The sequence below is a fragment of the Phodopus roborovskii genome, unplaced genomic scaffold (assembly GCF_943737965.1).
Source record: "Phodopus roborovskii unplaced genomic scaffold, PHOROB, whole genome shotgun sequence".
Classification (NCBI taxonomy): Eukaryota; Metazoa; Chordata; class Mammalia; order Rodentia; family Cricetidae; genus Phodopus; species Phodopus roborovskii.
The window spans coordinates 5,935,823-5,957,253 of NW_026126460.1; the positions used below are offsets into that span (position 1 = coordinate 5,935,823).

General features: G+C 43.9%; 1 protein-coding gene and 1 pseudogene across 1 annotated transcript in view; both read left to right on the forward strand.

Moving 5' to 3' along the window:
- Nucleotides 1–10,267, forward strand: part of LOC127226529 (aldehyde oxidase 3-like) — an 84,028-nt pseudogene extending 73,761 nt beyond the window's left edge.
- A 9,079-nt stretch (nt 10,268–19,346) lies between these two features.
- LOC127226328 (aldehyde oxidase 4-like) overlaps nt 19,347–21,431 on the forward strand; it is a 47,602-nt gene continuing 45,517 nt past the window's right edge. Inside the window, 1 exon segment of the mRNA XM_051190252.1 lies at nt 19,347–19,472. Coding sequence (XP_051046209.1) covers nt 19,419–19,472 — 54 coding nt within the window. The 5' untranslated portion in view covers nt 19,347–19,418.

Below are 21,431 nucleotides of genomic sequence, written 5' to 3' on the forward strand. Positions count from 1 at the left end.
TGTCCTGTGGATTTGATGGTGGGAAGTCACCAGCTCAGCACAGTGTACAGTCTAATTTCTCCTCATAACTTAAAGATATGGGTACAGTTCACATGCCAACCTCTGTGAGTTTGAGTAGTTTCCTAGGGCCCAATTAACTCTAGAGCCTGATATGCTTAGATTTAGAGGGAATTGTATAGACTCTGGGTTGATTACAATGCCAGTCTCCCTGCTCCAAACCTTGATGCTTTCTCAGAAGCATCCAGCTCAGGTACAGGAGCCTAAGCCATGTGTAATGTCAAGGTCCTGCAACTGTTTCATCCCAAATAAACACACAGACACTATCTTACTTATAAAACTGTTGGCCAGTGGCTTGGACTTCTTATTGGCTGGCTCTGTCTAAATTATTAACCCATTTCTATTAATCTATGTATTTCCACACAGTCTTGGCTTACTGGAGAAGGGTTCGGATCTGTTACTCCTCTGGCATCCTACATGGAGTCTGACTCTGCCTACATTTCCCAGAGTCCTCCCTGTCTGGTAACCCTGCCTATACTTCCTGCCTGGCCACTAGCCAAACAGTGCTTTATTCATTAACCAACAAGAGAAACATATGTACAGAAGAATAACCCCCATCATCTCCTCTTTTCTGTCTAAATAAAAAGAAGGGTTTTAACTTTAACATAGTAAAGTTACACATAACAAAACAGTTATTAAGCAAGAACTATAATAACAATATTCAGCCTATTAACGTTTGGCAAAATTTAAAGAAAATATTTTATCATCTGTCCTTTCTTTGTGAGTCTAAAGTCTTATATGTAACTTATCTTTTATCATAACTAATGAAACCATAACTATCTGTCTTCAACTTCATCAAAGACCACAGAAGGATAATATATAAACTCTAGAATTGACAGAGACATCTCTCTGCCTGGACAGTCATCTAAAGTTCCTCCGTAACAGGGTAATCTATCTTCAGACCATGGACCATAGTGTGTCTGGCAGACTTTTCATCAAAGCAGGAAATTTGAAACTGTCCACCTGTATTGGCAGTTTGTTGGTCACTTTTCTCTGTGTCCTGCAGACTGTCTGGCAGACTCTTCCATGAAACAGGAACCCATCCTGTTTTGTCAAATTCAGCATTCACTTTCCTGTGGGTCCTGCATGTCCACCTTACACAGCATAAAGTCAAACAGTCCAGGTGAGAGCAGTTTCTTCCCCAGATGTTTATTTCTGCCATGTTGAAGGCAAACTCCATAACGAGTTTCTTGGAAGTCAATCTTCCTCTCTGAATTAATTGATGTGGCCAAGAGCAGTTGTGTCCCATTGTCGTGAAAAACCCTAAACCATTTTAAATGTCATATTCTGTAGGTCTTTGAAAGGTTTGAGGACTGTCTATCCATTTGAAATGTATCTCTGTATATCTAGAAAATGTAACTAATATAACTTTTGACTATCATAGGTTACTATCTATAATCTATATTTAATTATACATTACATTCTAAAAGAGCTGTATAAACACAATACCTAAACAAGAGGAGAAATGTAATATAACAAAACTGACCTTAAATTTGTTTCAATAAATGAAAACCCATTCTAATACAAAGTATTCTTTTCTCCATAATATTCCCCTTTTTTCCTTTGAAAAGAGATAGGCTGTGATCATTAACCATTTGTAACCAGCCCCATTTAAATGAAAACAAACATTTACAAACACTATTCTTTTCTATATCAGCCATGTTGTCTAACCCTGAAGACCTCCGCCTGACACCAATTCTACCACTTGTAGCCACCTAAGCCTGTGCAGAGCACTTATTATACAAGGCACTCACTCTCCCAACTTCAGGAAAGAATAAGTTGTTAGTATTCAGGCATCTGTACTGGCCTGCCCTTGGGGTTCTGACAGGATATGCCCTCAGCTTCAGCCACTAAGAGCACGACCTGCGTGCACTCACTATGTTCCCTTTTAAAAGGGACCTGCCCACCTCCTATTTTTCACACTTTCTCTATCTGTCTGTCCCTGTCTCTCTGTGGCTCAGCCTCTCTCTTCTCTTCTGCCACTCCTGTCCCCAGAGGCCTGTTACCCCTCTCCCTTCCCCCCTTTTCCCATTAATTTTACCCCAATAAAGAACCCCTCCACCCAAGTTCTGTCTCGTGGCATCTTTCTCTCACATGCCGCTTTTTAAAATGATAACTTAAGTAGTCTTACACATGTGGGAAGATTCACCAACACCACAAAGGAGACAGGTACTGCCATCTATGTGATAATATTTGATGCAATGATGGACCACCTAGGCAAACCTGGCAGACAAACTTTATGGCTTGGTAACCTTGTAACTGTTTTCTTTGTCCAGCTGAAGAAGGATAAATTGCTCAGTGACACATTTATCATAACATACTCCCATCATTATCTGACACAACTGTACAGAAACACAGTCACAAGACCCCTTTTGCCTATCTTCATCACCATGGCTCATTGAGGGCAAGGATTTATAACATGAGAATCTGAGGACTTCTACTGCCTAAGAGATCCAGCTATTGATGAGGGCAGGCTTAAAAACCAGACTGGACCAGTATATGTGAAACAATGAACAACCCATTAATGTCCTCAAGGGCCTTGGGTCTTACCCACTCCTCTCTACCAGCTGGTTTTATGCATTAGTCACTGCTTAAAGGATTTCTTTGACATATTATGTGAGTTAAAGTGTCCTTGATCTGTTAAGGCAATGGATTAACCACAGAGTACCATAGTAGGAAGAAAGTTCTGTGATTCATAGTAAAAATCCTTTGACAGCTTCCCTTGAGTTGATAATAAGACACAGCTCTTAACATGGCTTCCAGAACCCTGCATAGTACACCCTGCCAATCGCTCCCAAGAATCTTGTACCATCCTTTCTATGCTTAAGCTACATAGCTTTTTTCAGCCTCTTGGTTGAAGCCAGCTCTTCCCTCTTCCTGACATCTTTGCAATGTCACCTGTACCAGTCAGAGTTCTCTAGACAAACAGAACTGATGGGCTCTTTCTGAGTACTATAGCTATACATATGTGGATATGTTATACATGTGTGCTATGTATATATGCATGTGTCTATATGTATATTTGCACATGAATCTACACATGTGTCTATATATCTGTACACACACAGAAATTTATTTAAAGGAATTGTCTCACACAGTCATAGGACTGACAAATTCAAGATCTGTAAGACAGTTTGTACACTGATGCCCTGGGGCAGAATCACTCCTTCTCAGAGGAAAATTGATTTACTCTTAGGGATTTGGCACATATTATCAAAGGTAGTCATTTCTTTAAAGCCAATGTCAATCATGTCGGAAACACACTTTCCCAGCAACGCCTACATTGCTATTTAACCAGATACATGAGTGTCTGAACCCATGTAGTTCATGCACAGCCTTACACACTGCCTTTCTGCCTGGGACTCATCCTTCCTATCTCACCCGACAAGCACCCTCTCACCTCATGCATCAGTGTGAATGTATCTTCCTCAGGAAAAACTGCCTCTGCATTCTCAGTTCAGGCAAATGACGATGACTGTCCTGTCTCACAGCGCTTTTCATTTGATGTGTCCATTCTCTTCGCCAGGTGTCTTTCTCCTACTTGGACATACATTCAATCAGAGTAGGCCATACAACTCTGGTCCCTCATCAGAGTTACTCTAGCTCCTAGAGTGTATCAGACACATCAGAGAAAGGCTGCCTACATCCCTCAGAGTTCAGTTAGCCTCTGGTTTGACAGGCAGGTGCAAGAGTCAGCCTGTCCAGGCAGATAGACGACTACCCTACAGCCATGAGACAATGGTTTCTGAGCAGGACAAGGTATATGAGTGTGTTATTACCAAGGTGGTGAGGGTTTTATCCCAGGAGACCTCTAACTCAGAGACTCTTTTTTTGTTTTATTTGGTTTTGGTTTTGCAAGACCAGGGTTTCCCTACATAGTCCTGACTGTCCTAGAACTTACCCTGTAGACCAAGCTGACCTCAAACTCAGATCCACCTGCCTCTTCCACCAGAGTTCTGGGATTAAAGGTGTGCACCACTACCACCAGCACTCTGAGACTCTCAATGGCAGATGCCATCCCCATGGGATACATAATAATCTACTGGTATACCTTGAAAAACCTTTGCTTGTTGTAGTTTTCTCTGAACCTTGGGAAAGTGCTTGAACCCCTATTGTTGATGTAACTCAGAATAAGAAAAATAAATCCTTGGCATGGGATAAATCCTTGGCCCTACTAAGAGTGTCAGCCACTAACAAGGTGTTTCTATACCTTCCTCATCCCTTAAAAGCCCAGTTGGCACAGTGGGTGGCTTCAGCTGCAACCACATGGTACCCTTGGGCATGGGCATGCCAGGCCTTAGCCAAGCTCTCACCATTTGGCAAGTATAACCTGCATTGGGATTACCACCTGAGCCTATCTTCCACCAGAATGGAGTTCCTTTGCGTCCCAACAAGCTTCCTAAACAAATAGAAACTGGCCCTGTAGCAGAATCAGGCTGTTCTGGAATGGATCCGAAGGGTGGTTGGAAAGGTCATCATCTTGAGAAATGAATGATCCCTAGTAGGCTATTGTCTGGAAGAGACAAGAAGCAACCAAAAAAATACAAGCTGAGTCCTTCCTAGATTTATGGGACAAGCAGTAGCTGTACCCAGGCATGTCCCAGGCACCCAACATAGCTAAGCAAACTGCCCAGAATCTGTCAGAGGGCCTAGGCACCTACCAGTGACATTGTTGACACAAAGCACCAAAAGGAGGCTGTCCCTTCAGAAGCACTGAGTCAACCCAAGCAAGCTCTGTCAGTGCCCACCCCACCCCACCCCAGCCCCCCCCCCCGGCACCTGTCCCCCTGGTGCCCCCTCCACGGGATAATTGTTGAAGGCCAGGCTTCTAAAAGTCTTCTCATTTTGTCTTCTCCACCCCAGGGCCTCGGTGAGGCTGGAATATTTCTGGACTGTTCGGCGTTCTTCCCTATGGCTGCAGCTGGAAAGGAGAAAGGCTTGCCCCCAGTGGGCGATGAACAGCCCTGTCACGGCGGAGCTGATATGAATGGCCTGTGAGGATCAGTTTACAGACCTGGTATGGGACCCCCTCCATCTTGTCTGTGAATGTCTGCCACTCCTTCCATGACTCTTAGTGCAGGGACAGAGGACAAATGCCAGTTCAAAAGCCAGTTCAAATTCACAAACCCCACAAGCAGGATGCCTCCTCATGGAAAATGGAAGTTGCTTTGGGAATTTTCAAGTAGGAAGTTATGGGATTTTTATATAAGGGAATGCGGATTTTAAAGGGTTAAAAAAATGGTCCCAAAAGAACTACAGTACACGATTGCCCTTTCAACTGTGCTGTGATCTCCAGCCACAGTCCACCCACTCCACCTCTTAGACAGGAGGAAGGATGCTCAGTATCACTTTCTAAGTCAGGTACTGCCCGCTACGCTAGCTGTAGGTGTGCGCTACAATACTTGGCCCAGTACTTGAAATTTTAAGATCATGTGTGGCTTCCACTTGTGGCTTTCTATGTGACTACAGCTGCTTCTGTGTGTAATCCTGTACAATCCCTTTTGCATCTTGACTTTAGGAGTAAAAAAACAAGACAGAGATGTTGGCAAGTGTGGTGCAGGGATCCAGGGATGGAGCACCCTGAAACTTTTAATTGCAATTAAAAAAAAAACTTTCACAAGGTCCAAAAGTGAAGGAGAGGGAAATAGAAACAGGAAGAGGAGCCCTAAAACTTTATGCACCCCTCAACGTTCTTCCTCGCTGATCCCTTCCATTTGGCCAAGTTCAGCAGCTACAGTTCGCATACACACTGCATGCAGCAAGGCACTGTGCTGGGCCGAGACAGAGCCACAGTAAACAATGTGTGCTTATGCCACCAAGAGTCCAGAGTCTAGAAGAGGCAGGCATGGAAACAGTAGATTACTACACAAACCTCCACCTCTGGAAACTACGCTGTCAGGTGATGCACCAAACCATGAGCTGTTTACTCATCCATGGTGTTTTCTAGTCCTTTGTCCCCAAGCAGATGGCAGACTCCTTTAGAGCAGGTGGCATATGTGGTTTCTCTTGCTTTGTCATTGAACTTTATAAAATGACCAACTAGAGAAGTTTGGGGTCTCTGGCTTTGAAATTAGACAATTGTGTTCCAATCCCTGCTGAGCCACTCACTATGTCTTTAGAAGAGAGAAAACACCCAACACACCTAAACAAATGGCGCGAGGACCATTACACTGATAATCTTATTATGCCCCCAAATAGGCTCTAGTTTCGAGCCTTATGTGTTCTGATTTTCTCAACCTCCACAACATAACAGAGACCTGATTCAAGGAAGATTTCTTTTTTAACTGAGTCACAGTAGCAAGCAGGGACAGGTGTGTGGGTTTGGCAAGGATACTATATAAACACTGGCCCATTTTCTCAATATGGTGTCAGTTGAAACTTTTCTATACTTGTACCATACTTGTACAAACCTGAGCTGATGAAAATAGATTCTAAAATGCATGTGAAAGATGTTTTAATAGTCTCGACTAAAGGTTCACCAAGCCAATCACAACTGGATTATGGTGTGTGTGTGTGTGTGTGTGTGTGTGTGTGTATGTATGTGTGTGTTCAGATAACTGTATTGTGTATGTATATTTAAACTAAGACTCATTCCTCTCCAAGAGTAAAGATAAAAGAAAGAGCAGAGCAAAGTGAAATGTACATTCACATTTTTACAAATTCTTCTAAGTACTTTTAAAATTGTGACCAGGCTTTGACAAAACCTCCAGTTCATGGGACTTAGAATGTAATGATATATGGTTAAAATGTAAATGATGCAAAAAGAAAGTACCAGACTAGACATGGCAAGTACAGTCCTATGGGAGGTGACAGAGAAAACATACAGCTAATGGGTGAGATCTACACATGTGGACAAAAGAGAAAGGAATTCCAGGTAGAGGGAAAATTAAGCAAATACAGGTCAGGGGAGAAAAGCATCAGATATGTCTTAGAACACAAATATTATGTGTTTCCTGGAGGGGAGCATGCACAGAGGGAAATCTCCATAATAAACTAGGACACAAGCCTGAACTCCAACACGGATGGTCATAAATATAATTTAGTGCTACCTATAGAGCAGGTGGGCCTTTGAAGGTAATGTGATCATGGAAATGATATTACTCAAGTAAGTAACCTAATAGATGCTATAACATGAATTAGCCTGAGAAAAAAACAGTTGGGAGTTACCATGGCAGCCAAGAGGTGCCAAAGACATGAGCAGGAAAAAAATCAGTGGAGTACAGGCAGCTGAGGATCCAGGCAAGTCCAGAGTTGTATGTACTCTGATGAGTGGGAGGGCTATACTGCCTCTCACAGCATTAGGCAGCTGGGAGATCTTTCAAAAGAGAGTGGCAAATTTGCTTTTAGATTTGCAGCCAGGTAGTCAGCCAGCCAAAGGATTCTGCCAACAAGCAATTAACATGGAATTGACGACAGGGCAGAATTCCAGACAGATTTGTGAGTCATTAGTGCAAACAAGTAATTAGAATCGTGAAAGTAGCTAAAATTCGCCCGTGGGTAAAATCGTAATGAGGAAAGAAAGAAAATGGAGAAGAGAAAGGGAAGAGGAAACTTACAAAGGTGGGCTTCCTGGAGGGCCGAGAGACGGGCAGGCAGACCTGAGGGAGGACTGGGAAATAGCAGGCTCCGTGCTGTGACACAGAGGCCCCGGCCTTGTGCACCCTGGGCATGAGCACACCTAACCACAACTTTGAACACACAAACTGCGGCCTGAAAACCACACCACCCTCATGGGTGGAGGTGTCCCAGGTGCCAAGAGACTGCTGCCGTGTCCCCCAAATCCAGCAGTGCCCAGAGCTGAGTGGAGATGGAAAGTTCTCTCTCCTGGCTCTTTCCTTCTCTGCCCCATACTCGCTTCCACAGACACTATTACAACAAGGACAGGGCTGGAGGCCTTTGTGGACAGGGAGAGTCACAAGAAATGGCTGTACGCAACACTCAGGAGACTGAGGCAAGGGGATGGCCATGAGTTAGAGACCAACTTAAACCACATAAGGAGGTCCAGGTCATCCTGGGCTACATGACAAGCCCTTATCAGAGGAAGGAGAAAAGGAGAGGAGGGGAGGGGAGAGGAGGAGATGGGAGGAGAGGAAGAGGGAGAAAAGATGGGAACAGGAAAACAAGGGAAGGAGGATGGGTGGGTGGGCCTCAAGGACATCTTGTTGAGCTGGGAGAAAAGACGTGCAGAAATTCACACTGCCCTCCTGGAAGAGCATTATGAGTCTGGTGGACTGCAGCTAACTGGGCCCTGGCTGGAGCAGCTAGTGGTTTTGATCCATGTGCTCTTGGGCCCAAGTTCTGCCTCCAGCCAGTAAATCTGCCCTTGTGAGACTGGTGAACCCTAGCTCCCCTGACATGCAAGGCTCAGGTTTATCCTAAGTGCTCCCATTTAACAACCTGTACACTCAGCTCCCAAAAGGGACATACTAGTGTTCTACTCCACACAGATTTTTGTAACTTGGTTTTTCACCCACCTGTGGCAAACTGGGGGCTTGGGGGGGACAACCCTAGGAATCTGTGTTTTAACATAACACAAATACAAACAGGTACAGGGTTGGCTTTGCAGCAACGTGTGTCTGTATGCAGCCTGCTCTGCACAGGTAAGAGTCCACCGTTGCAAAGACCGCTTTTCCAACCGCAGCAATGAAACTATGTCATTATCTTCAAAACAGAGCAGAGTCAAAGCCCTGCCAGCATTTGCTGAGGACTGTCTCACCAGCAGCCGGCCTCCCAGCACAGTGGATTTCACAGCTACTGTGAAAGGGTTGTGCTGCTTTCAGAGTGTGGGTTTACAGGGAAAAAAGGCTGATCCTAGGAGCAGTCAGGGAGGTTGCCTCAGGAGAGGCCCAGGTGCTGCTGGTTAACAAAGGTGCCTGGCTGCATTGCTGAAGTTAACTTAGCCCCAGACACTGAATGGGCCCTGAAGAAGATCTGTGTGTTTTAAGGCCCTGAAAAACAGCCTTTCTGATTACCTCCTGCTTACTTTCCAAAGCAGCAGAACATGAATTTGCAAAACTAGAACTCAACCCCCTGCCTTGAAGGTGTCAAGAACAAGTGGTGTGGAGTAGACAACAAATTTCTACCATTGTCCCAGTCCCTAACAGCACACAGAGAAAAGTCAGCTCTCTGGCACGCGCTTGTGTGTATGTGTGTGTGTGTGTGTGTGTGGATGAGTGGGTGGACACTCGAGCATGCATGAGAGAGGGGGAAGTGAGAGAGAGACAGGGAGGGAGAGAGAAAGAGAGAGAAGGTCACTATCATCTTTCATTCCCATCTTTTACCCATCGTCTGTCTGACATCTCCATCCATCCTGCCTCCTCCATCATCTTCTCACTTCTCACCTACCTCTCTGTTGACTACCAACCCCAGCCTCTGCAGTGGCCAGTTCTCGCTCTCTCTGTCTTACTCCTTTGCGTGACATACAAAGAAAACATCTAAAGAAATAAAATGGCTTTTAAATTAATTATGTCACAACAAAGTCAGCTTCTGTTTTTGATTCATTGTGAACCAACAAGCATTTAAGGAAATCACAATAAATTCTGTTTCGTGAAATAAATATGAATTTACTTCTCTGGTCAATTTTGACTTGACTGAATTTAATGTTTACCCATCTGTAAAATTTCTTTTGTTTGGATAAAAGATTGTTTAAGAAAACACGTGATGATCTAAGTGTTAAGTTTCAAACCTGGGACAAACAGCTGAGGTGTTTATTTAACATATCAAAGCAAACCCAGCCACCAGCTTCTCCCAGGATCCCTCAGCCCCTACCTGACCATGTGGATGCCTGTGTTTGTGGATGTATTTAAAAACACACCTTCAATTCTTTCCAGCAGAGCCAGTATTGTGTACATTTTGTCTCTGCTTTCTTATGTCAGAAGACTAGATTTTTTTTTTTTTTGTCCGAAATTACTTGAGAAAGAGAAGACATATGCTTATACAAGTTAGGCAAATAATTTGTGATGAGTAAATAGGTTAAGTTTTAAGTGTGTGTGTGTTCTTTTGTTTTTAAATTGTATTCTTTTTCCTTTCCTTTTTTTTTTTTTTTTTTTTTTTTCTTCTTTTTCTTTCTAGGTTCCACACGTGGATTCTAAATGCATAAGCCATGGCCCCTCCCAGTTGCCTAATGTTTGGGGTTCAAGCACAAAAGCAGATATTCAGATGGATTTAAAGCTTCGATGGGTCACTAATATAAACATCTAGAATACATACAAAATTGGGGGCAATTTTTAAATTTTCATATTTATAAAATAACTTGTAATCTTCAATCATGTGCACTAAGCAATATTTGTAAATCTTTAGCCAAGATGGCCTTTAATTTAATATAATAAATGATAAACAGCACTTCCCACCATGTGAAGAATTTCTTTGCTGAGTGGTACAGAGAAAATGAATGTCTAGTCTAGGCCACATGGCCCTGAAAAACAACACTAGAAAAACCGAACAGGATTCTGTGGCTGCTTCCCTACAGTTTGTGAAGTTCCTGACTCAAGATGCTGTGTGTGAAAGGACTTGGTCTTACTTGACATTCTGGATTAAATGCGCAGTTTAGGAATTGACAGTCTGTGATGACGATGAAAATGAGTGTTTGGTTGCTTATTTTAATGCACACATTTGTTGGAAAGTCATTTGATTTTTCCCCCTAAGGTTCTCAGTTATCAAAGATTCCCTGAGATGCTAAAATGGCAGGGTTGCCCCTAAGATGATCCATAGAAGGGCAATTTGAGGAAACTGGGGAAGCAGCTTTAGGATGTCACAGCAGTGATGGTATCTGGCTTCCCCAAAACAAATCTGTGCTGGGTGAAAGTAGCCAAATAAACACAATCAATGTGCCCATAAGTTAGGTTCAGACGGCATAAGCACTTAACATTTTGATATTCAGAGCATATTTAAAAGTTGTCCAGGCTGGAATGTGCTAGCATGTGAATAATACACAGGTTTTTTCCTTACAAGAGTTTTAGTGGCTGTGACTTTCAATGGGCTGGTTTTACACACAGCATTGCCTTGAAGCCAAGCCAGTAAGTCCTAGCTGAGCCCCACTCATTCCTCCTCTCCATTTTGGGATGCCTCTCCTTCCTCCATACACCACCTCCAACACACGGGAAGCCTGTGTAAAGGTCAAGTGAAAAGACAGAAGGGTGGCAGGCAGTTCAAGAACTTCCTGTTAGAAACAGCAATAAAAACCACATAGCCATAACAACAGGACGACATCACTTCCCAGGTGAAACACATTTCACATCTTCCGCTCCCGTCCAGTCTTGCCGCACCCTGAATGTTTGCCTCCGTGATTCGTATTGAACCATTAATTACAGTTGCCTATTTCTTAAAAGGAGGAATTGTACCTTGTGTTTCACTTGCATTCACAGCACACTAGATAAATATTGCAGAAGTAAATACCACCCAGCTGATTACCAAGAAGAGTTCCAGGGACAAAAGCTTCTACATTTGACAACAGAAGAGCTCTTAGGCAGAAACGACTCGGACAGCAGGTTCCAGGAAGGGCCTTACTCAGGACCTCAGATGTGGTAGTTTGAATGAAATGCCCCCCCCCATAGGCCCATAGGATGTGGCACTATTAGGAGGTGAGTGTAAGTGGTACAGCTCTAATAGAAAGATACCCTGGCAGTCGGAAGGCAAGGGAAACCTGCATATACATGCCTTCACTTATGCATCTTGCATTCAGTCCTGCATACGCATGCCTTCATTATCCTTAAAGATTTATTTTACTTTTAATTGTGTGTGTGTGTGTGTGTGTGTGTGTGTGTGTGTGTGTGTGTGTGTGTGTGTATGATGGGGAATATGTGCATGTGAGTACAGGCGGCCACAGATGCCTGAGGTATCAAATCCCTCTGGAGCTGGAGTTACAAATTGATGTGAACTCCCCAAAGCAGATCCTGGAACGTGAACTTGGGTCCTTGCAAAAATGTCTTCATGATTTGTAATCATCATATTGACTCTCCTGTTATCTATATAAGGCACTGAACAATTCTTCCCATGACAGTGTGTTTATCCATTGCCAATTTGGTAATACCTAGGGTATAATACTCTGGGAATGAAGATGGACATAATGGTTCTTACTCCTACTTTCATTTGAACTTGCTCACTTCTTAATCAGAATTATTAGGTATTTATATACTTAGATGTGCAATATTGGCCTTGTTAGTCAATATTTTAGCTTTATTATTTTCTAAGTAGTTCTTTGAGCCCAAATATATAGAAATTTTGTTCTAAACTGTATCTATGATTATGTATCTTGTATTTGATTGTTTGTTTTATATTACTTTCTACTGTGGTTGCATTGTAATAACAAATAATTATTTAAAAGGGAAAATGAAATTAAAAAACAAACTAGGGTAAAGGAAAATGATGAAAGTGAGGCTTGAATGGAAGGCAGCAAAGGGCCCCAGTGACTGTACAGAGCAGAGGACTACGTCATAGGCTGTTGGCCCGACACTGCACAAGATCTACAGCAGATACCCAGGGGAAAGAGCCCTGAGCAGCAGAAAGATGCAGGAGCCTCGAAGAACCAGCTGCGCCTTGATTGTGATGACTAAGATGCCTCATTCTGTCTGTTCTGCTGGTTTAAGCGTTAGACTTAAGCCTGACTCTCTTTTTCTGTGCCGCTCCTTGACTCTTCAGCTCTTGCATAAATGTAATTACCTCTATATCTTCCCTTAAACTGGAGGAATAGATTTCAACATAGGAAAATCACTAGCAGTCTGATTCCCTCACATTGAGTTCCCATGATGGCCATTGTGGTGTTGAGAACCATGAAGAGTCATCAGGTTTGCCTGAACTGTATAGGAAGATAATACCTTGAATTTTTGAGAATTAAATGAGTAAATGCCTAAACAGTGCCTGGTGCACAAGCACATGGTGGAAAAAAAAAAAAACTCTGCTATTATGGGCATCCTCAGCATTGCACAGTCATGGAGTGTACAGACCTGCACAGAGCACACATACTTGTGTTGACTCGGCCAATTATCTCTCTCTCTCTCTCTCTCTCTCTCTCTCACACACACACACACACACACACACACACACACACACACACACACCCCACCCCGGTTCAAAATTAAAGCAGTCATCCAGAAATGTATAAAGCGAACTAGAAACCAAAACTTCAGTAGAAACCAATGAGTAGGAATCTCACTTGTCAAAACTCTTCCGCCAGAGAGATTATAAGTGAAAGCTGAGGTGCCTGCAATAGAGTAGGAACACTGAAGAAAATGAACTCACAGCAGAGACTTGAGTCAACATTGATTTTTCTCGAAGAGGTTCCAGGAAGGAAGAAGAGGAAATCGTGAGCTAAAATCCTAAAATCTTTACCATAAATATCTCATTTTAGAATGGATTCAAACATTCATTCCTAAAGATAGCAGTTTATAAAATTGTAAGTGGGACATTTAGACTGCCATACGTGAGGGATTACTTTGGTCACTGGAGATGTGTGAGAAACCATGTAGATAGAGACCCTGCTCCTGAAGTATTTATCATTTGAAGGAGAGACGGACATTGTCTAAATAATCCATCACTGTAAGCTTTGTCAACTGCTAAGAAGGAAAAATGGAGGGGGGGCGGTCAATGAAGATGATGACAGGGGACTTTGAGATCTGGAGGTCAGAGAGGTGAATCTTTGAGATGGTAATGAGTGATGCAGGATGGGAAGGCCCTGGCTAGATAAGAACCAATGCAGATGGTGTAGGAACCAGCATGCTCGGGGTACATTGGCAGGGGACACAGGTGTGCTGGAGGCACTGAGAAGTCTGTGTGAGGGTCATGGTTAGGGTGTCATGTTTAGGAAGGAGAGTCAGCTTACAAAGGGACAGAGCCAGACCCCTAAAGTAAATCACAGTTGGGATTAGGCAACAAATTGTGTTGGGATTGAGTGTAAAGGACTAGTAAGGACTATAGATGTCCATCACGGTTATCTGTCCACCCAGTCATTATAGTCAAGATCATGGCAAGTACAACCAAAAGCAAAGATCCCTTTACCTTATCAGGTCCTGAAAGGCTCATTTTCTGGGTGACCCACATGTGCGATGACACCCATGCCAAAGTTCAACAACTCAAGCAGCAGAACTTAAATCTACCCCATTTCAATCTCACTTGGACAAATGGAGTCAAGACTCACACTCACCCAGTGCTTGTGGGAAGGAATGGGTCAAACCTCACAAAATAAGAATCTGGAGATGTGATCCCGAAACTACTCAACAATTAGTGGTGCGTGAAGTCAGGACAATTAGGAAATAAAAGAATTGGGCAGGTGACAAATTAGTGTAGCAATTTTATTTCAAGTAAAGCTGAGGATTTGGGCTTAAGCCTATAGATAAACAATGCTGCAAAGATTTCCCCATTGAATTAAGCCTGTCCCGGTTACAAATGGCTCACAGGTGGATGAAGTAGCAGGACTTGGCCTGTTTAGCAGACAATATGGCAAAAGATGGAGGGTTGTAATGTGACCCTCTTGGACTTTCAGCACTTTTCATTTTGTAGATCCCTAGCTCTCCTACTGCCCCCCACCACCAAAAGAACTAAAACTTCTGACTTGTGGCTTCACTGGTAACAAAGCAAATGTAATATAAGAAAGTCTATGTCATAATTTTGTGCTGACTTTAAAAGATCAGGAAACATTTTCATGGACCCTAAAAGTCATGGCAGTCCCTAAAAGATCATGTCAGCCATGCAGAAGGCTGCCAGGAATAGAAGATGGGGCTCTGGAAGTTGGGGATCAACTGCTTGTGAAATCCTCTCATGAAAACATGACAGGCAGCCTCAAACAATCACTCTGGAGCCCCAAGAAGTATCCTAGCCTAGGTCAGAGTCATGTACCCACAGATTGCTGTTCATTTCAGCCTGATTATGGAGCCCAGAGACAGCCCAGAATAATGTCACCGTGTTTCCCAATCTCTGCATGTCTTGAAGAATGCTCACTGAGATCTAATGTATTGTCCGCGGTAACACCCCCAACACCACCTGCTAAATGCTCAGCTCAGGGAGGATGGCCCCACCAGGGTGACCCCCACCAGGACAGGGAAGGCAACAAGATTCAACCCTACCCACAATAGAGGTGCTCAAGAAATCCTCCAGGTTCAAGGTGTGATTGCAGGTGCTAGGAGTAATCAGGGCACCACTGTTGTTACAAGCTTGAACAGAGAGGGCTCAGGGAGGGTGCTGCACCATGCAGTCTTCCAGAATAGCTAGTGTTCTATACATAGGCATTTCTGGTCATCAGGGAAGCACCGCCATGCTATCTACTGGAAACCAGCACTGAAATCACCTAGCTTTGATATTAATGTGTCTCAATGGGGTCATGTGATGTCCTCCCATGAATTGTGCTCCATCAGTGGCAAATCTGAGCCAACCCAACAAATCAGTTTCCAAGCTCAGACACTCACCCTGATAGTTAAAAGGCTTCAATAGTTTCTGTTTCATGTACCATGGAAACTTGATGAGTAGATAATCCAAGCACTCCAAGGAAACAGAGTCATTATGTCTCACTGAGCAGTTAAGGAAGCAGGCTATGTGAAATTATAAACAATTTCAGAGGTCATAGGTGTGGGCAGGCAATGCACATAACTCGTTCTCTGGGTGTCTCTGATCCTTTATAAAGTGAGGATGCTATTCCTATTCCAAAGGTTACCATAAAGATTAAATAGAGCAGCATAGGGAGACACCCAGCCAGGCATATGCTTGAATACTGAATAGAGGCTAGTTTCTGTGCAGGTCCAAGTGTTCTCTCTCTCTCTCTCTCTCTCTCTCTCTCTCTCTCTCTCTCTCTCTCTCTCTCTCTCTCTCTCTCTCCATCTCATGCCCTATTCTGCCATGTGTGGAACCACAGTTCCGCACAACTGGAAGGAAAACCAGCAGAACAAAACTTCCATGGTGGACTCAGGATGATGATGTCACCGGTGAAGGTGTCTGTCCAAGGCACTGTCTCTGGGAATCTTGTCTAATGCCACTGCCATAGGCATCAAAGGCTTGTTTGGCCTGAGGCTGAATGTTGTGACCCCCCCCCCTTGAAGGCAGGAAGGGTAGCATGCCCTCCTGACCTCACAGGGTAGGCAAGGCAGTTTTGGGACAAGCATATCACCTAGCAATCTATAGTGTTCTTCTGCCACAAAGACATACTGCTTTTTCCTCAGTACGTTAAAATCCCCAAGGAGTTTGTGCTAGTACAATTGATAGCCTGATGATTAATTAAATTGGCATCTTCAGTCCAGAGCCTCCGTTGTCCTCTACATCCCTGTATTCCACTGACATACACCCTTGGAACGAAGACAGGCAATTTAAACTGCGTAGATCCAAGAGAGGACTTTTCTATCCCTTTCCCTTAACCTCAGAGTCCACTAAGACCATTCCCGGCTTCCCACCTCAGCAGATGGTACTGCCTCTCCCAGCTGTTCACGCTGAGTCCTCTCGCCTACTTTTTACCCCATTCTTATCTAATCTGTCAACCGGTCCAGTTGGATATATCCCCAAATTTCATACAACAGATGTACTCTTCTCTCCATACTTATCTCTGTCTACTACTTCATACCAAAGTCTAAGCTAGTGTCACCTCTAGCCTGGAGTACACAGAAATGGCTTCAGATCCGTCTCAATAGTACGAGTCATAATTCTTTCTCTACGTATTAGATTAATAGAATTTTCATTTTAAAGTTTATTTTATTTATGAGTATGAATCTGTCTCTATGTGTGTCATGTATGTGTGGATGCCCACAGAGGCCAGAAGGAGACACCAAATCTCCTGGGGCTCTCTAGTAGTTATAAGTGGTTGTGAGCCCCCCCCCCCCCTGTATAGGATCCAAACTTTCGTCTTCTAGAAGTGTAACAAGCACAATTAATCTCTGAGCCAAATCTCCAGCTTCATTTTTTTAAGGCAGGGTCTCATGAATCCCAGGCTGACTTTGAATTCACCATGTAGCAGAGGTTGACCTTGAACTCCTGATCTTCTTGCCTCCTCCTCCTGGAGTTCAAGAATTACAGGAATCTGTCACTACAGCCAGTTTATGCAGTGCTGGAGACCAAATTCAGTACTTCATGCACACTAGGCAAGCACTCTACAAACTGAGCCCTAGCCCCAGACCAAGGATGGCTGAATTCAAATCACACAATGTTGTATCCCACATGGAAAGTTCAAAGCTTTGTCTCAGTCCTGCACCTCCGCCTCACCCCTGCACCCCTGTCTCACCCTGCTCTCCACACTCAGCTACACTCTGCTTCTGCAGCTTTAACATCCCAAGGTCACGTCTTCTTTGGAGGCCACTATACTTGATCTTTTCTCTTGGCAGGTGTGTCCTTTGTGATTGCTCAGCCAACACACACTCCAGGCCTCACCACCTCAAAACTAAGCTTAAGCTACTTAACTGTGTCACCATACCCCAAATTCACCACATTACTGTCCGTTTCCTGAGGTTAGCCATTTTGTAAGTTTCAAATCCCTGAACAAGCATGGAGCAGAAGATGCTGGGAACCATTGAGGCAGCAGGCAGAGATGTGTACAAATGTGAGGTCCAACTGTGACCCCGAAAAGAGATTGGATTGGGTTGGAATCTGGACCCAGACTTAGAGCCCTGCTGTGCTTGAGACAAAAAAAAAAAAAAAAAAAAAAAAAAAAAAACACAGCTTTGAATATCCAACTGTCACTCACAGTATCTCTCTCTCTCTCTCTCTCTCTCTCTCTCTCTCTCTCTCTCTCTCTGTGTGTGTGTGTGTGTGTGTGTGTGTGTGTGTGTGTGTGTGTGTGTGTGTGTTAGCATCTCAAACTTAACCTGTACAGATAGAACTTAAAAATTTCACTGGCCAGCTGCTGGGCCCTACAGCTGGCCCTCCTCCACATGCCTACGTTCCATCCAGTGGGACATCTGCTCCCCTACCACACTCATTAAATCTACATCCGAATATCGTGACTGTGCCACTGTCGCCATTGGTCGTTCTGGCTCACCCTCTCTCCTGAGCTCTTCATTCTCCATAGCAGCCTTGCACATTCTGAAATGCAATCCCATCACCCCCTGCTCAAATCCATAATGACCTCCCTCCCTATTAGAAGCCTCGGGACACCTCTCCCAGTGGCTCCAGGGCCCTCAGATTCTGGCATAACTCTTCCTTGTTCCAACCCCCCACCACCGCCACCAGACTTCTACTATATCCTGGGAAAAATTAAAGCTGTGGACTAAAAGGAACCCTGCACTTTGGGCAAGTGACTTAAAATCTCCATGTCTCACTGTTCTCATTTATATAGCAATGGTGGTGATGGTGATGGTGGTGGTGATGATGATGATGGTGGTGATGATGATGGTGGTGGTGGTGGTGATGATGATGGTGGTGATGATGGTGGTGGTGGTGATGATGGTGGTGGTGGTGATGATGGTGGTGGTGATGATGATGGTGGTGGTGGTGATGATGATGATGGTCTCCTGAGATGATGCAAAAAATCCAAGCCTATGAGGACAGCCTCCAGCCCACAGAAAATCTGTGTGCATGTTAGTGATTTCAAATAAATTTGTATCTAGGGTATTGCTGAACATGAGAATCTTGAAATAATACACTGACTTAAACCCTCGGATTTTAGAGAGCAGGGACAAGTAAGCTCAGAAAAAAAATCAAGAACAGAGGATGTACTTGCAGGTTGTTATAATCAAGCTGTGAAGACACCATTGAGGGGATTGAGAGTTGGCTCACTGGTTAACAACACTGGCTGTTCTTCCAGAGGAGCATGGTTCAAGTCCCAACACCCACATTTTGGCTCACAACAATCTGTAATGGTTCCAGGGAATCCAATGCCCTCTCTGGCTTCCATGTGCATGAGACACACCTGTGGTACACAGACACACATGAAGACAAAATAACCATACACATAAAATGGATTAATAAAAAAAATTAAAGATGCACTTGAGGCCTTTCATCACATTCATGAGAAAATCTCCCTTTGCAGAAAAACAAGAAAAACTGGAAAAGGGACCAGTCTCCCTAGTGTGGATAGCATGGTATTGGTTTGTAGGTTGGTTAGATTTTTAAGTGTAATCATAATCGTCTGATTAAAAGGCACTTTTCATAGATTAGTCCAAGTCAACCCAACACGGAGAAACCAGTCACTTCAAATAGCCACAGGAATTCTTGACTCACTCATGCCAGGAGAAACAGATGCTGCCAAGAGTTGTCAAGCCTCTGTGGGTCAGGCAGGCAGGGCTGTCATCATGACTATAAATTACCAGTATTGGGCTGTGCCACTGGCTTTGGCTTCTCCGGGACCAATAGATGCCCAAGCTCCTGCTCTGCTGGATCTGAGATAAACAGATAGATACTTTTGCCAGTGGGGCATTGGTTTCATTTTCGTGTTGTTGGTTTTCCACTGACACAAGATGCCTTCTATTTCGGATTCTGATGAGCTGATTTTTTTTGTGAATGGAAGAAAGGTAAGTTTCTAGCACGACTAATGAGATTTCCATTCATGGATGGTGAAAGTCAGACTTTTTCTTCTTGGCTGTGCTTCATCTCCTTCGTTCTTTAGCAGTGCTGCAGATTTAAATGTGGGCCATTATCTCCATTTTGGCATCCAATTATGAAATGGTGGAGTGTGCTTGCTTTTCACTCTCACTTGGAATCAGTGAAGTTTTCTGTTTGTTTGTTTTTAAAGAACATTGTATTTGTTGTAAGGTGACAGGCGTGAATTCTGACGGGGCTGCTTCACACTGCAGGGGTGAGCAGCTGAGCTATGTCCCTTCTGTGTTTGCTAGATGTGAGCTCCACCTGAGTTCACTTATGCTCTTTTCCCAGGAGAGAGGCAGGGCACCGAGGGCAACAACAGCAAAGGATTCTCAAATGATAGCAATTCCCTCGGCCTAGCCCATCACCCAGGAGCATACCTGGTAGACAGTGGAGCGGGTTGGCACTCTCTGTAGAGGACAGGGCCAGAAGATATTTTCAACCTTGCTCTTCAGGGGAAAAACAGGCACTTGGGGAGTTTGGAGTTGCTTTACAGTCAGAATTTATATTTACGTGTATGTAACAATTAACAAGAAAAAGAAATAGGTAAAAATGGTACCATTTTAGTAATTTGTTACAGTTCTAGTTTCTCATACCTTGGTGATGCTGTATTGCTGGGATTTTTAATGGAAGAAACAAAACTTCAATAAAGGCAAAAATTCTTAGCAATTTTTCCAGTCAAATAGTCGAGAAAAGGTCATTTCTGAGACCCCTGTAAACTTGTAAACACAGATTGAGAAGCAGAGAAAGAGAAAGAGAGACAGACAGATGGAGAGATGGAAGGAAAACAGAAAGAAAGCCTGGTGTAGCAGCCTGGGATGACCTGAAAGAGTCCAGCACATCAGTAGCGTAATTGCTAAGTGACAAAGTAAGGATTGCAAGACTGAGGTCCGTGGGGGGGGGGGGAGGGGTGGTGGTGGCTTTTGTTGATTCATCCTGAAATGTTGTTTAATGTTTTAATGCTAAAATACTCACATGCACGCTCCCCGAACATCAGTTTCCAGTCTCTTAAATGAATAGTAGCTGAAGTGTGGGTGCTTTTAGCTCATTTTATCTTACATATTTCTAGGACAAATTACAGATGTCAAAAAAAGGGGGCAATGTACACAACCCTGAAGAAGGCATTATGGCCACAGCCGGTTCTTTTCTTTAGACCCAGAGCTCAAGGCAACTGAGGCACAGTGACTTGAGTGCTCATTGTCATTAGTGCTCATCACCCCACAAGCTCCCCAAGGTGCCAGCCACTCTGATTCACGTGTGCCTTTCTCTGTGCCTCCCCATATGCTTTTCTATCATTTCAAACTTGTCCCCTTCCCACCGGCTTTTCACGTGCACACTTAGAAATGCAGGTGTTTCCTTGAGACAGATGCAGTGTTGGTGGGGCATGGATACCTGGCTTCTGAATTCGTGAAAAATGGTGCATGAGATGCGAACCCCCGTTTGTTTGTTTGTTTTGATTTTCGGACTCAGCGCTGGTCTTGGATTTGTGCACATTCCTCTGTGAAAACTTGCCTCATCAGTGTGTTGTTTCTAGACTGTGCTTATCTTTCATGGGCTTGTCCTCGAGTTGGAGACACAGGCACCTTTTGGTGACACCCCCCCAAGCCCTCCCTCCCAAAACACTGCATGAACATCCTTCCATATTACTCCTCACAGGAGCTGCCAGGTGACTGTGAAATCACAGCAAGGCTAGTCCACTGGTCCCGCCTGGTGGCTTTCCAAACTCCAGTACAGACTGCATCCCCCACAGCTGGTGGAATGCCAAGTGCTTTCTCTGTGAAAACATCTGTTTTGTCGATATCTGGCATCCAGGTGCTGGCTACAGGCTGGCTTCCTGCATTTTGCTACTCTGATGTTGTTGTCTCTGCGTTGTTTTCATTTACCAGTTG